The 15,792-nt window shown below is 38.0% G+C and overlaps 1 protein-coding gene and 1 long non-coding RNA gene across 2 annotated transcripts in view; one reads left to right on the top strand and one right to left on the bottom strand.

Annotated features, from left to right (window-relative positions):
- Nucleotides 1–3,202: 3,202 nt before the first annotated feature.
- Nucleotides 3,203–5,129, bottom strand: LOC309693642. Its single transcript, XR_014272685.1, has 2 exons — nt 4,570–5,129; nt 3,203–3,909 (listed from the first exon to the last, which is right to left on the bottom strand). It is a non-coding gene; the product is annotated as an uncharacterized lncRNA (long non-coding RNA).
- A 3,442-nt stretch (nt 5,130–8,571) lies between these two features.
- The window catches only part of LOC309694259 (scavenger receptor cysteine-rich domain-containing protein DMBT1-like), a 38,980-nt gene continuing 31,759 nt past the window's right edge, over nt 8,572–15,792 (top strand). The window contains exons 1-5 of the mRNA XM_082514184.1: nt 8,572–8,629; nt 9,037–9,094; nt 9,229–9,270; nt 11,466–11,777; nt 12,197–12,511. Of these exons, the coding sequence (XP_082370310.1) occupies nt 9,058–9,094; nt 9,229–9,270; nt 11,466–11,777; nt 12,197–12,511 (706 nt within the window). The 5' untranslated portion in view covers nt 8,572–8,629; nt 9,037–9,057. The remainder of the gene's footprint in view (nt 8,630–9,036; nt 9,095–9,228; nt 9,271–11,465; nt 11,778–12,196; nt 12,512–15,792) is intronic.

Here is a 15,792-nt window from a genome sequence, read left to right as displayed (position 1 = left end):
AGAATATTTTGGTCAATGATGATTCCCATGGGTGATGCTCACGCAGGCACTGGATGGGACAGCTTTGGGGTCCTGTGTGTTTTAGTGCACGGACAGCCTGCAGAGTGCAGCTACGCTAAACCAAAGTGCTTGTGTTTTCGTATTTGCAGAGCAAATGAACAAGTAAAGAGAAATGATTCTAAACTCATGCACACCTGAAAGTGTAGTTTGTCCAAGTGTGCAACACACTGACACATGGAAACATGACTGACTCGGGAACAGAGGGAAACAAAGAGACAAGGGTGTCCAGACATGAGATGTGGGACACAGGACACTCACAGAGAAGACATGGGAACAGAGACTAAACACAGGCTATGATAAATACTACGGGAGGGAGAACTACGATCTCCAGAGACATAACAACCAACGATAATTAAACCCAGGAATAACAATAATCAAAGAATATTAGGTCAGAATCAATAACACACAAATACTGGATCACAGACCCAGTACTGTGACATTTCCACCCATGGTGACCCTTACATTTTATGATTCAAACACTGGTTAAAATGTAACAGATAAAATGCTTACATACATTTGATGATTCAATGGAATTTTGTTTTAATAAGTAGGTCAGCATAAGTGAGTTTTGGTTTGTCAATGAATGCTGAACATTGTCATTAAATATGAACATTTGAAGAGACTTTCAGAATTTTGATAATTATTTCAACAAACATCATGTATTCAACTATGTTATTTTGTATTAATTTCTGGATCACGTCATTCATTGTATGTTCACAAAGCACATATGCACTCTTCCTCCACCAGATGTCAATGTTATACATAACAAGTTCATTACAATTTTTCATGGTTGCAGAAATAAACCTCCATTCTTCTGCAAACTGTGTGGCAGGGTGAGCTTGGTGGGGTGACTGCAGGGGAGGAGTGGAGCAGTGGAGCTGGTGAACATCTTCTAGTCATGCCTTCCCTATTTCGGCTGGAAGCACTACAAAGTACCAAACAATAGAGTATCAATGACAGAGACAGTGTGACCAAAATAAAAAGGCTGAAAGTGAGATTCCCGAGTTGTGTTGGATTCTTCAGTATTCTTCAATATGAAAATAACCTTTCATGAAATATAGATAGTGAAGTTGTCACTGGTACATTTTACACTGAACTAATGAAAGTACAGGCTGATCTTTGTCTAACAATTACCCAAAAAATATTTATGAAAATGTCAGAACTCAAATTGAAGTATGGTATGTTTTTAATATCACATGTCATCAGAAAGACATGGACGTGCTTCAGCCTGTGGCTTTTTGCTTGTCATACACATTTGAGTGTGACCCTCATTCAAACACTCCTTGGTTCTAATCTATGGTGGATACAGTAAAATAAATATATGAAATTAAATAGTAAATAGAAATATTCACAGCACGAGTTCCTTATTAAGTTGGTTAAGTAAAGAAAATAAGATATGTGTCTGTAAAACAGCTAGCAGTGGTTGTCCCAGCAGACCTGTACTTGCATAAATATGTACCTAAGTAGGATTGCAACATCTGATGAGACATTTGATAAGACTGGTTTCAGAGAATTTTTTTTAGCTGTCACCAACAAGTATCACTGAGGCTGAAACAAATTGTCAGCGGTTATGAAATGTTTATTTCCTCTTCATGTGCTTTCCTGTCATAGTATATCTCTTTATCTCTGTTGATGCAAATTCTTCTGTGAGCCTTTGGATTTCTTTTCACAAGTGCTGACAAAAAAATAAGAAAGCTATATGCATATGTGCAAATGCATTCATTATTTTTAATACTGAGCTGTCCTCACCACTGACACTATGGAGAGTTTACAAGGACTTGACTCATAGAAATCAAACCATTACGGTGGCCCCTAGAGACAAAGCACGTACAAACTCCAAAACACATGCAAATTCCAAAACACATGCAAACTCCAAAGCACTTGCAAACTAAAGAACACACGCAAACTCCAAAACACGTACAAACTCCAAAACACTTGCAAAATCCAAAACACTTGCAAAACCCAAAACACGTACAAACTCCAAAACACTTGCAAAACCCAAAACACTTGCAAACTAAAAAACACATGCAAATTCCAAAACACGTACAAACTCCAAAACACTTGCAAACTAAAAAACACATGCAAATTCCAAAACACTTGCAAACTAAAAAACACATGCAAATTCCAAAACACGTACAAAATCCAAAACACTTGCAAACTAAAAAACACATGCAAATTCCAAAACACGTACAAACTCCAAAACACGTACAAACTCCAAAACACTTGCAAAACCCAAAACACGTACAAACTCCAAAACACTTGCAAAATCCAAAACACGTACAAATTCCAAAACACGTACAAATTCCAAAACACGTACAAATTCCAAAACACTTGCAAACTCAAAACACGTACAAACTCCAAAACACTTGCAAAATCCAAAACACGTACAAATTCCAAAACACGTACAAATTCCAAAACACTTGCAAACTCAAAAACACATGCAAATTCCAAAACACAACGGAAGTGCTCCAGGACGCTAGGGGCAGTGTTGAGCTCGATTTGCAAAATAAACGGCAAGTTTGTCTGTATGGGACGGTCTAGTCTCCGTCGCGCTTCCCAGGTTGCCTAGCAACCGTGATACTAACCGCTGGAAACGTGTCATACAACTTGGTTTGACAGAAATGAGGGAGAACATATTTTGTTCATTTGTTTGTTTGTTTCTACATGAGCTTTGTGTGATTTGATAAGTATCTGAGGCTGAGACCACAGGACAGTAAAACATGATTTTTGGGCTTCATTTCTGTACTGAACAGTCATTTCAAGATTAATTAGTAAATAAGAATTAGCTGATGTTGTTCATGAGACTAAAGTCATATCACTTTGGTAATGTAAATATAATATGGCCAATATTCTAGTTATTATATTAATCATTATTAGCTATTACAGCAGTGAACATGAACTCTGTGTCAAATACTGAGCTTCAGTACAGATTCAAGTTGCAGTTATTTATATTTCTTATCACCTTAAATCTTCACTCAAAGACAAGTATCTTTGACAGTGCATATATAGGTGTATCATATATAAGAGACAAATGTTGTTCCTTCATGCTGGCATTACTAAATTTGGCTCATTGCTTACATATATTTATAAAAAGAAAATGTACAAGCTGTGATAACTGTTTCTGATAAAATGAAGAGTAGACTGATATATGAAATATTCCTTTATTGGGTGAGAAAATCAGACCATGTCATAACTGCTTTAAGTCATACAGAATAGATATCAGAGCCTTAAACAGGCTGGCTTCTGCTAAATGGGTCAAACTGGGCAGAAAGTAAACAAACACATAACATCCTTACAGAATATGATGTAACACTATAGATCAACTTAGCTCAGAATATATAAAGCATATAAACAATTACAGCAATATGATGCAACAAACACAGCAGTGCTACTGATCCAAAATACTCAAAGCTTCATAGAACTGAAACAAACATTTGTTTTTAGGTCCATTCTGCTGCTGATACATACTTTAGGTTTCTGAATATTACACTTGTTGCTGCCTTTCATAGTGTGTAACTTGAAGGCCCTGAGTACTTTCTCCCACACTGAAAACACTGGAATGATAAAATTATTTGAACATTACCTAATAAGACTGATTCAGGACAGACAATTAGTTATTTTAAACTTTTCTAGCAGTCCTTCACAAACAGGGAACAGTCTGTCTATTCTCTCCATCTGTCAGCTGCTGCTGGCTCTTCCTCCTCCTCTTCCTCACACACTGTTGAGTTTGTCCTGGTGGATCATCAGGGGTGCAAAGCCTCACAGATGATGTGCAGCAGTGGGTCCCTCAGTCTGTCCTCACTCTGGACACTTGCAGTCGTCACACATGGAAATCAAATGTGTGATAAGCTGCAGGATTCAAACACAAGTGTGACTTATAAACACATGTTCATATTTTTATTACACAATCAGAGAGAAAGAAACAGAGAGAGTGCAGGACAGACAGACAGGTGACAGTCTCAGGTGTATACACTGCTACAAAACAGCACAAAAGAAGGAGGATTTAGTGTTTGTGTTATTACGAAACAAGAGGAGTTCCCAGATGGTACAGTGGACACACATGTGTGACTCCTGTGATTAAAGCATCTTTCTTTCAGCTTAACGAGTGAACCGTCAGCTCGTTCAAACACACGTTAAAGTCCGTTTGGCTCGACACCACCGAACAGAGGCAGCAATATAACACAGCTAACATTAACAGTGCAGTGAATCCTGCTTGTGCTGTGATATTCAGGACTGCAAACCGAGCAGCATCACTGACTTTCAGCTTGTTGTGTTTGTGGATATATGACTGACTTTAATTATCCACAAAATCATCACAATCTCTGTAAGATTAAGGTCGACTATATATATTTTTTTAAAGTAAAGGCTTTAAAACCAAGTTAATTCTGAAAGTACAGACATGACTAATGTCACATAACTTTCCCGACATGTGGCCAACAATAATGGTTTAATGTTCTTCATTAAAAAAATATTTGCGCATAAATAAGTGACATAATATTCAGTACTTACTTCTGAAAGTTTACACTTCCTCCGCTCCGCTTCCACCGTTTTTTTTCGGCAAAATTATCCACACCACCACCGCACTATGAAGTCTGGGATATGTTGGGCCATGAAGGCTACACCGACCCATCCTTAAAATTCAGGGAAATTAAGGACGCATTTGAGGGCCGCATTTCGAGCAGCCTTTGAATTGGGAAAGCCTTCTCTTGTCGCTGTGACGTAATCGGCCTTAAAATGCGGCCTTTAAGGCTGCAAACCCCAAATCCGGTCATTGGTACTTCCTGGCTTGTGTAGTTACTAGGTAACAAAAGCTCAACACTGCCCCTAGCGTCCTGGAGCACTTCCGTTGTGTTTTGGAATTTGCATGTGTTTTTGAGTTTGCAAGTGTTTTGGAATTTGTACGTGTTTTGGATTTTGCAAGTGTTTTGGAATTTGTACGTGTTTTGGATTTTGCAAGTGTTTTGGAATTTGTACGTGTTTTGGATTTTGCAAGTGTTTTGGAATTTGTACGTGTTTTGGAATTTGCATGTGTTTTGGAATTTGCATGTGTTTTGGAGTTTGTACGTGCTTTGTCTCTAGGGGCCACCGTAGGGCTTTCTTCCAATTACGATATCCAACAGCTAAAGTAAAAACACTTTTGGGAATCAGAAAGTGAAAAATGCCAGCAAGCAAAACAGTAACAAAAGTCTCTACTCTGGGAATATTCCAACCAAGGGTGTAATTTTGTACCATTCTGGGCAGAAGCTTCTCCTGCTGCAGCCTTGATATGTCTTAGGAAACCTCAGATAATTTCTTCAAATTCAGATAGACATCTTACCATGGGGATCACTTTGAATAGTCTCAGGGAACTCGGGCTCTCCTCCCCTCTGCTGTCTGACCCTATCCACTCCTCTGTCTTGAAGTGTGTATCTATTTCTTCATCCTCTGTTGCTTTCCCCATTTCAATTTCGTGTGCTGGCTCAGCTTTTTGCCCTAGCACAGCTTGTTCTGCTTCTCTTTTTGCATCGTCACTTTCTCCTGTTATGCTATCCGTACCTACATCTGCTTTGTCTTCCTGATCCCTCCTCTCTGTGGAACAAATCAGTGATACCTCCCTTTCTCTTCAGATGTCTCAGAAGTTTCTGAAATTATGTAAATGCAGATTTAACATTACTGTTACTACTAAAACTAAAATGCATTGGTTTACTCAAATTAACGTTTGTCTTACCATTATCACATTTTTTTATAACTGCAGTTTTCAACATTAACTGAGAGTTTTCCTCGTTTTTCAGGATTTATTGGACTAATAAAACTTACCTTTATGCCTTTTTTATAGTGTACCAATTAACTGTCTGTGTTGAAATCTGAAATGCCCACAGTGCTGATTTAAAACGTCCTCTGGAGCCAATCAGACCAGTGCCTCGGTTGCCACTGACAACAAAGAAAAAAAATGTTTGAAGGGGACACTATGGGCTGAAAGGTTTTTCAGGAGACAGGGGACATTATGCAGTGTATTCAGTTTTATTTATATACAGTGTTAATTAAACCCAGAACTGCTCAATGCAGTAATGCTGACTTATTTTAATAAACAACATTGTCGTTATGTAAAAAAAAGGGAGGCGCTACACACTTTGTGTGTATTTATTTATAGCCTATTACCTTTGTTCTTTTTCAGGTCACTTAAAGATTAGTTTTTAATTTAACCTGCTGGCTTCTGAGTACTGGCATTACATTTGTGTTCATCTCATTACACATTTCATGAGGGATCACAATTGCATATTCATTCTGAACACAATAAACATTCAAATCATAATTTATGACTAATTAACTGTCTAACAATATAACCAGGAATACGAATGACTCTTCCTATATATGATCATCTTTGCGCATATGTTTCACACAATGATCAAAACCAAACAGTGCCTATTATTAATTGTAAATACAATAATGCTACATAACAGCACCAAAATCGTTTTAGCTTACCAGTGTGTAACACACCAGCTAGCCTTAGCTGCATGAACAAACCACATAGTGAACAGACTTATAAACATTGCACTTATGCATAAGCAGATTCAGTAAATGACTTAAAAGGGTCAACACATTCCTTAGACACCCGCACAACTGACATCATTCTGCAGCCGTTCTCTGGACCTTGTGCTCAATAGTGCAACTGCGCTCTCTGGCCACAAGGGGGCCACACGCACAGTCGAAAGCCTGTCTTATCCTGTTCAAACTCTCTCCCTTACTCTCGCTCTCTCGTATGATAGTCTGTCCCCTGGTGTCTCTACCACACTCTTGAGATAAACGGCAAACTAAACCAAAACTGCACCTATCGACGTGTGATCCTGGTTGAGTTACACTCACTGTGCAACCTGAATAGACTGATTATATCACTTATTCTACCAGTACTGACAAGAAGAAAAACAAATTTATTAGGAGTGAGCCCTGGTCTTAACTTTTCTTTCCTTGAGGATGAGCAACAATGTCATTGTGTTCACAGCAAACTTGAACACCTGGATTGAAACATTACTGTTTACAAGTATCCAAACGTGTTATATTTAGCATGATTCTAAATTTAGTGAATCCTTGGCTTAATTGCTACATGGTTTGATTTTTTGTTTCTAAGTAAAGCTCAGTAAAAGTCATTTGGAACAGAATTCTTTTATTTTTTTTATAGTAAACTGTTAAAAGTTTTCTTTTGTGTTCTATTAACAGAAATTGATGTTAAATAACCATACCTGATCACTGAGTATGTAGTTGATAAGAGTTGTAATTAAGAATATTTTGTTATTACAGTAAAATTTTCTGGATTTTTCCTAAAGAATAAACCCCTTTTACTTTGTCAGAATACATGTAAAAACCCATTTACACTTGATATAATCAAAAATGTAGAGATAATTATGAATCCTGTTAATAGTGTAACAACAGTACTGTGACTTTTGATGGATTGTATATCATTTTATTACATTAATCATGGACCAAAGATTTGTCAACAGTGATTTTCTGAAACTCTAAGTCTGATTACTTGTAATATAACAGTGTTCAACCATATTTTCATTGTTTTTACAAATGTAAATTCTTGAATTTACAAACAAAATCTGCACGTATACACAAATTTATTTTTCATAATGGTAAGTTTCTGTTAATTGACAGTATTTATCTGGTTTCCCAGTGAATATTATGTTCTCCTGATTATTTTTCTATTTTCTTAACAGTGCAGGTTTATATAAATTATCACTGAATGAGAGGTACTTCGACTGACAGCATCAGAAATAAACTGACGAGTTGATGAGTTTGTCTGTGATTTTCCTCACATGAAATAAAAAGCAGAAATATGCACAGCTTTCCTTCCTTACTAATAAGTTGCCAGATAAGTTAAAAAATAATAAATCTGAGCAAAATATAATTGCGCTGTAATTGGACATTTGGCTTTCTGGTGCAAGGTTTGATGCAATGCATCCACTAAATGTTGCAATTGCAACATTTAGTGGTTTTAGACATCTACCACTTAAAAAAAACTGTCAGTGGTTAAAAACTTTGAGGTTGGCGTGTAAAGTGTTTCGTTCCTTTTCATGTGCTTTACCCCCATAGTATATCTCTTTCTCTCTGTTGATGCAATTTCTGCTATGAGCCTTTGGATTTCTTTGCACTAGTCTTGGCAGACAGAGACCTTGTGCTGCACTTTTAGATATGTTAAATGGTCGTGGTCATCATGTTTGTTGCTCTTGCTTTCCAATGATCCAAATGCCTTCTTTGTAGATTATATTCATAAGATTTTTTTATGTGAAAATATTGTTAAGAAAAGAGTTTCTTGCTTTATCTTCATCAGGAGAGGCAAAAACAAGAACAGATGGTCATGAGGGGCTGAGTGGAGAAAGGAGCTTAGTTAGCAGTCATTTATTTTTTAACAGTGTAGCACAAATATCGATGTGTTAATCTGTGTATCTGTGGTTTAGCTTTTTGCACTATCACAACTGTTTGAGTCTGTAGGCGGAACAAATTCCTGCAGCCTTCAGACAGCTGTAGCGAACTACAACTATCAAGGAGTAACCTTAACTTCAGCTTTCTAACTCTTGTGAACGCAGAACTGGTAAGAATACCAATGCATTTTTATTGCATCTGGCTGAACACAAAATTAAACTTTAATAGTGAACTTTTTTTTTCTGTGTGATCACTAGAAGAATAAAACTGGAAGAAAAGAAGCACCAAAGATGGTAGCGCCTGTCAGTAACATTCAGAGATGAACATAGTTTGAGACGTAATCTTTAATTCCATTTAGATTCAGGTGTTCAACTTGAACTAGTGCCGCACATACGTATTTCTTTTATTTCATGCAGGTGCCAAACTGTATGAAATGAACAAAGTTTTTACTTTCTTTTTAATTTAGACAAATAATGGAAATGAACAGATGTTTAAAGGGAAAACCAATACAGTCTGAAGCATTTGCATAGACCACAGATTTAACTTCAGTTTTCTGCCACGCATCATTTTACACAGAAAACATTTTGTTTCTCAGTCATGTGGACACAGAGCAGCGTCTTCTATTTGGCCATTGGTGAGATGCATTTTATATCATTTTATTATTTTCTGTCTTTGGTATACTAACAGTCAGTTTAAGTTTCTTAAAGATTTTCTGTTATTTATCGTATCCAAAGAAGAAAAACAAATTATTTTTTTGTCTTTTTACAGTTGCTACAGTCTCTTATCTGTCTGCATCTTCAGCTGCTACAGGTCAGTCTCTTTTACCATTTCTGTTAGTGGAAGTTTTCTGTTGTTTCTGTTGTTTCACATGCAAACATTTTCTGTAAGTAGTATACACATAATGTGAATTGTATAAAATGAATGAATACAACATGATCATTTAAGAAGAAAACTGTACCTACTATTTGTTAATTTAACAGAGAATAAGAGAATGGTAGCAAGGTCTACTTGTTAAGAAAAAAACTGTACTTGGATGTGGACATAGCTTAAAGCACCACACTGAGCTTTATTGCTGGGTAATTAGTAAAAGGGTCCACCTTCTTTTCTAAAAATTTCCCTAAAATTTTGAAAATTCCACACAGTCCCATTGCAGGTGTTTTTTCTCCGCAATGTCCTCTCTGCATGAAGTCAGTTTCCGTACTACATCGTTTCTTATGTTAATGTTAATTGCTATAGATGTTGCACCACAGAGTGTCTGCACTAAACCCACTCGTTTCTGTTCAAAATCAAGATATGAAATATGAGTGGTTGCAAAATTGTTCCTGACTAAACCCTTACACTTCTTACTATTTTAAATTAATTTTAATTTAATTTAATTTAATTAAAAAATTAAATTGAGAATGGCTTGTATGGCAAACGGGCCAATGAAATGGAGAGCTATTTTCTTAGATAAAGTTCTCAGGGGAATGTACCTGGAGGAGAGCCACACCTTTCTGGCCAACTCGATAGACCGGAGCAGGAGTGTGATCAGTAGACCGCCATGCTCGCCTGCAATGACTTATGTGTTGTTGAATGGAGGGGTCAGCCAACTCACCCTCTGTGATAAAAAGTAGCTGGGGTTGGCACCCCAGCGACGCGTCAAAAGGGGACATCCCAGTGGCAGCTGACATGCTCGAGTTTTGGGTGTACTCCATCCATGCCAACTGCTCGCTCCAGGTGGACCAACAATGTCACTGAACGAACTGGGGTTTGGTGGACTCAGGTCTGGTTGCAGCCTGGGTCCACCATAACCTGGCAAGTACCTCTTTGGCACCTTACCCGGAACCCAGTGCATCTCTCCTGGACCAGGGGATGGTGTCCAGCGACATGGAACACCTGTGCCCCCTCCATCACTGGACACTCCTGCCAGAGTGGCAGGGGTGGCACACCTTCAGCACTCCTGTCCTAATGCTCGTGGTCCCCCCAATGAGCTGAGCATGGTGTCTATAGCACCCTGGACCTGCAGAGACACAGAAGAAGGTGGAAAGAAATGGCCACTGCTCTGTGACAGCCAACCTCTGCTGTGAAAAGCCACAGCTTGGGAGTCCGGAAGCATCACCAGGGGGAGTAGCAGCAGTGCCAGTGAGGAACCAGACCGAGCAACAAGATTTTTCTTTTCTTTTTTGGCCTTTTTCAGCTTTATTTAATAGATACAGTGAAGAAAGCACAGGAAAGCAGGGGCAGAGAGAGAAGGGGGACGACATGCGACAAAGGACCGCGGATCAGATTTTAACCCAGGGCGGCCACTCTCAGCCGTATAGCATATCAAATTCCTGTGCTTTTGTGCTGAGGAGTTTTTGTTTTCTGTTCTCATACTGATCCCCTATCAGGAGCTAAGTCTGAGTAGAGTTCTCTTTTTCCTCCGCCACTGCCCTATTGTGTTGTACATTTCATTGTTTTTCTTTACGCTACCGATTCTGACCTGTCTCCCCAATGTGTTGTTTGTATATTGTATGTATGGTTGGAAGAGGTCCAGTTTCACTGCAGTCAACTGCACGTGACAAATAAAGGCTTCATCATCATCATCATTGCTTTAATAATGTCTAATAAAGCAGAATAAATTTTAAACCAATTTTTATTGAAAATTCTAATGGTGAAAAAACAAACATAATGTTTAAAAAGTGTTTGTACATTATTATTTCATATTTTGATAGTTAAAGTAAATAGAATTTACACAAAAAGAAAAAACACGAAAACAACTTCTTTAAAAACATCTGAATTCAAGAATTTTAAAAGAAAAAATGTTGTCATATTTTCAAAGAAATTTAAGAAGACACAGGAAGCTTTAAAAAAACAACAACGGGGAATACAATTTTCCATTTCCTCACTGCATTTCCTTATTTAATTTGGGTTTGTTTTTTTTTTTTTTTTAACTGTTTTTGCTTTCAGCAACATTATTACTTCTTTGATTTTAAGTAATCAAAAACTAATAAATATATTATATAATTATCTCTTTCTCTTGTTAGATGTTCAAATAAGATTAGTCAACCCACATGAGTCAACTCGTTGCTCTGGAAGAGTTGAAATCTATCACAACAACAGCTGGGGAACAGTCTGTCCTTATGGATTGGACATAAATGATGCTGAGGTGGTCTGCAGTCAGTTAGATTGTGGACCGGCACTGGATGTCACTCAGGAGGACGTTTTTGGAGAACGAACAGGACAAATCTGGTTAACTGATGTGTCCTGTTCAGGAACGGAAAGTTCTCTAACTGAGTGTCAGCACGGAGGATTTGGGAAACACTACTGTGGAGATTTTGCTGGTGTCATCTGTTCAGGTGAGATAAATTCAGGATTATTCATCACCATCTTATTATTTTTACCATCTAGAAGTGTTGTTTGTTGTTGGTGTAAATTTTGTGTTAAAATTCAGGGTGAGTGATCAACCTGAGCTCATACGTGAGCTTAATGTGCAGTAATGAGCAATTATATGATTCAGTATGGATAGAGGTGTAATACAAGGAGAAATATGTTCTTTGTTCATCACACTTTGAAGCTGCCAGTGTCACACCACAGTGGGATTATGTGGATTTTTTTCATTTGTGTCATTAACTGTTTGTAAAGGTTATATAATTGAAACACAAATGAGTCTAATGAAACTACCATCATTATTACCATCATTAACAAGTAATCAAAACTCAAAATATACTATATGCTCTATTTAAAATTAAATAGGTTATTTGTTTTCTGCATTTAGGTGTGCGTATCAGATTAGCTGGTTCTGGGTCCACTCCGTGTGCTGGAAGAGTTGAATACTACTATAAAAAACGTTGGGGAACAGTCTGTGATAATGACTGGGACATAAATGATGCTGAGGTGGTTTGCAGACAGTTAGACTGTGGACCGGCACTGAAAGCCACTCAATCAGCTCAATTTGGTGAAGGAAAGGGAGACATCTGGCTTGATAATGTGGCTTGTTCAGGAAGTGAAAGTTCTCTAACTGAATGTCAGCACAGAGGATTTGGGACGCACAACTGTGGACATCATCGGGATGCTGGTGTCATCTGTTCAGGTGAGATGTTCTTTGGATCATGTAAAATATGACTTAAAGGCTGCTGTGCACCTTACAACCACTAACAGTAGCCCATTATTTAATTTTCATTACCGACGTTTCCTCAAACAAATCTTACTTACGCAACTAGCCCCTCCCCTATTTTCCCTGTGTTGTCATGCACTTTGTAGAACAGAGTTTAGAGTGGCAGATGTAGTTGATGATGGACAAAGAAGGTGAAACGGTGGATCTGAAAAGTTACGTGAGAAATAGAAAAAAGAAATAGATGCAGTAAAATGTGTCAAATTGATGGTCATGTTAACTGTCAGGGCTGCTGCTGCTGCAACGTCAACAGTAGTACCAGCAACAGAGTGAGGACGTGACAGAGAGGAAGGTCTGATTAACAAGCACAAAAAATCCCAATAATATCAAAATAAAAAGTAGATGGAAGTATATAATTAGGGAGGGAGAGATTCAAGTAAAATGAAAAACTTCGACCATGAGCCACTGCTAACAGCCAAAGTGAAGCTTTGAATTGTCACTTGCCACCTGCAACATGACATATCATTAGGTTTAGTGCTAATTCATTCTTCGTTTTTTTACTTGCTGTTTCCTGTTTTACTTTGAAGGTTACTTTAACCTTGTGATGTGCTTTGGAATTGTTAGCCTGTGTCCATCTGACTTTGAAGACTGCATTTTGTCCTCAATAACACATACATGTGTTTATAGCCTATGTAGTGCTGTCTTCTCCTTGGTTTGACTGTGTTCTCCCAGTGTAATTTGTTTTTATTGTTGTTTTGGTTTAGTTTGTTTGTTTGTTTTTGTATTCTCTTTTGGATTTTTGCAATAGCCAAAAACTTCTCACTTTTTGGTATTTCACCTGTCGTGTATTTGGATACTCTCTTGAGCTTGTGTAGCTATTGTGCTACTATTGCCATTTTCTTTCCTGTTGAACTTCATATTACTGTATTTTCTTTGATAAATGTATCTGACAGATGTTAAAATTGTTGCCTTCATTAAATAACACTAAACTTTACAATCATAATCAAGTATATTTCTTTTGTTTAGGAATCAGACTAGCTGGGTCTCAGTCCCCATCCTCTGGAAGAGTTGAAATCTATCACAACAACAGCTGGGGAACAGTCTGTGATGATGGCTGGGACATAAATGATGCTGAGGTGGTCTGCAGACAGTTAGTCTATGGGACGGCCCTGGCAGCTCCTAAAGAGGCTCATTTTGGTGAAGGAAGTGGACCAGTCTGGTTTGATGGTGTGGCCTGTTTTGGAAATGAAAGATCTATAACCCAGTGTCAGCTTGGAGAATTCGGGAGCAGCTGTAGACACCATAAAGATGCTGGAGTCATATGCTCAGGTACAGCTCTCATTAGTTCTTCACGCGTTGTTTTATCAGCCACTCAGTTTAGATGTGTCAATGTGTGTTTTGTGCCAAAATTATAGGTAAGCTGTTGAAATGAGTTCTTATACTAAGTATATTGTGTCATATTCAGCAATGAAATGCTCTTCAGCTGTAATCCACAGAGAAATATGTTGTTCATCATCCTGCTGAAACAAAAATGTGGGTCTTGTCAGTTGTATCTCCAACTGAACTTCAGATGATTAAATCTTGTACAGAAATGACTAACAAAGATTGGCAAATAGCTGCTGCCGTAAACCCACAATAAACATGACAGTTTTTATTTAAAAGGCGTATTCTATGTGTTCAGGTGTAGCCATCAGATTAGCTGGTTCTCTGTCGACTCGCTGCTCTGGAAGAGTCGAAATCGCCTACAAGAAAACATGGGGAACAGTCTGTGATGATAACTGGGACATAAATGATGCTGAGGTGGTCTGCAGAGAGTTAAACTGTGGAACAGCCCTGAATGCCACTCAGTCCGCTCACTTTGGTGAAGGAACAGGAGAAATCTGGCTGGATGATGTGTCCTGTTCAGGAAGTGAGAGATCTCTGACTGAGTGTCAGCACAGGGGATTTGGGATACACAGCTGTACACACAGCGAGGATGCTGGTGTCAGCTGTTCAGGTAAAAAGAAATAATCATTATAAAGACATAATCAACATATTAGAATATTTTTACAGTATTGCAATCATTTCATCATCTTATGGTGTGTGTCTCTTACTGCATTTGTGTGAAGAGGTACATTTCAGTGTTTCTGACATGTTTAGCAGAAAAGTAGCTTCATCACATCTTTCTTTGTCAAAATCTTTCACGGGTTTCTCCCATTTTTTTGCAAAGAGCAAAAAGAAAACTTCCTTCATGAAACTTAAAGCTTTTCCTGTGAAACTTATGATGTAGCGGTCCAACTTTTGTACCAAGTTAATTTGCTTTGCTTCCAAGTTGCAAATCTGAATTTCTTTTTGTTTTTTCCTTTGTAAATAAAAACAAAACAAAACAAGAATATGAAGCTAAGAATACTCTTAACTAAGAATACGTGATCGCAACTCAAAACACTGGGACGAAGATCCAGGACCATGAAAAATATCTGGCAAACAAACTGCTGGAAAGCAGCAACATCATGAGTGTGAACTGTCAAAACAATAATATTTTATCTGATTGGAACATCTTATGATAACATTCAACACTGAAGCACATAAATAAAACTGTTCTTTAGTAGTTTTTTATGATCAGTGAGCAGCTCAGCATGCAGAGTGAGTAAATGAGTGTAGTCATGAACTAATTCCACACTGAATAACACTCATTCCATTAAAAAAGTGTTTGTTTTATGTTATGCTCATTGTGCCCAGGTGTGCCAGTCAGATTATCTGGAAGCACTTTGTGCTCTGGAAGAGTCGAAATCTTTTACAACAACACTTGGGGAACAGTCTGTGATGATAACTGGGACATAAATGATGCTGAGGTGGTTTGTAGAGAGCTCGGCTGTGGAACGGCACAGAGTGCTGCTGTATCAGCCCGCTTTGCTGAGGGAAGTGGATCCATCTGGCTTGATGATGTGGACTGTTCAGGAAGTGAGAGATCTCTGACTGAGTGTCAGCACAGAGGATTTGGGACACATGACTGTACACACAGTCAGGATGCTGGTGTTGTCTGCTCAGGTGAAAAATTAAATTGTTTCTTATTATATTATTAATATAATAAGGTAAATGTTTTACCATTTTAATTGGATCCTCTCTCTGTGACTGCTATTTCCTCAGTGATCCTCCCAAAGCCCAGAATCTCCATGAATCCTGCTAATAAAGTTAAGTGGAGAAGTGATCTCAGCATCACTTGTTCAATATCACCTCAAAGCCAACAGCTCCTACAAGGAGAATTTACTCTGAAGCAGATT

This window comes from Aulonocara stuartgranti (genome assembly GCF_965226115.1).
Source record: "Aulonocara stuartgranti genome assembly, chromosome: 18".
Lineage (NCBI taxonomy): Eukaryota > Metazoa > Chordata > Actinopteri > Cichliformes > Cichlidae > Aulonocara > Aulonocara stuartgranti.
This window is presented reverse-complemented; position numbering and strand designations above follow the sequence as displayed.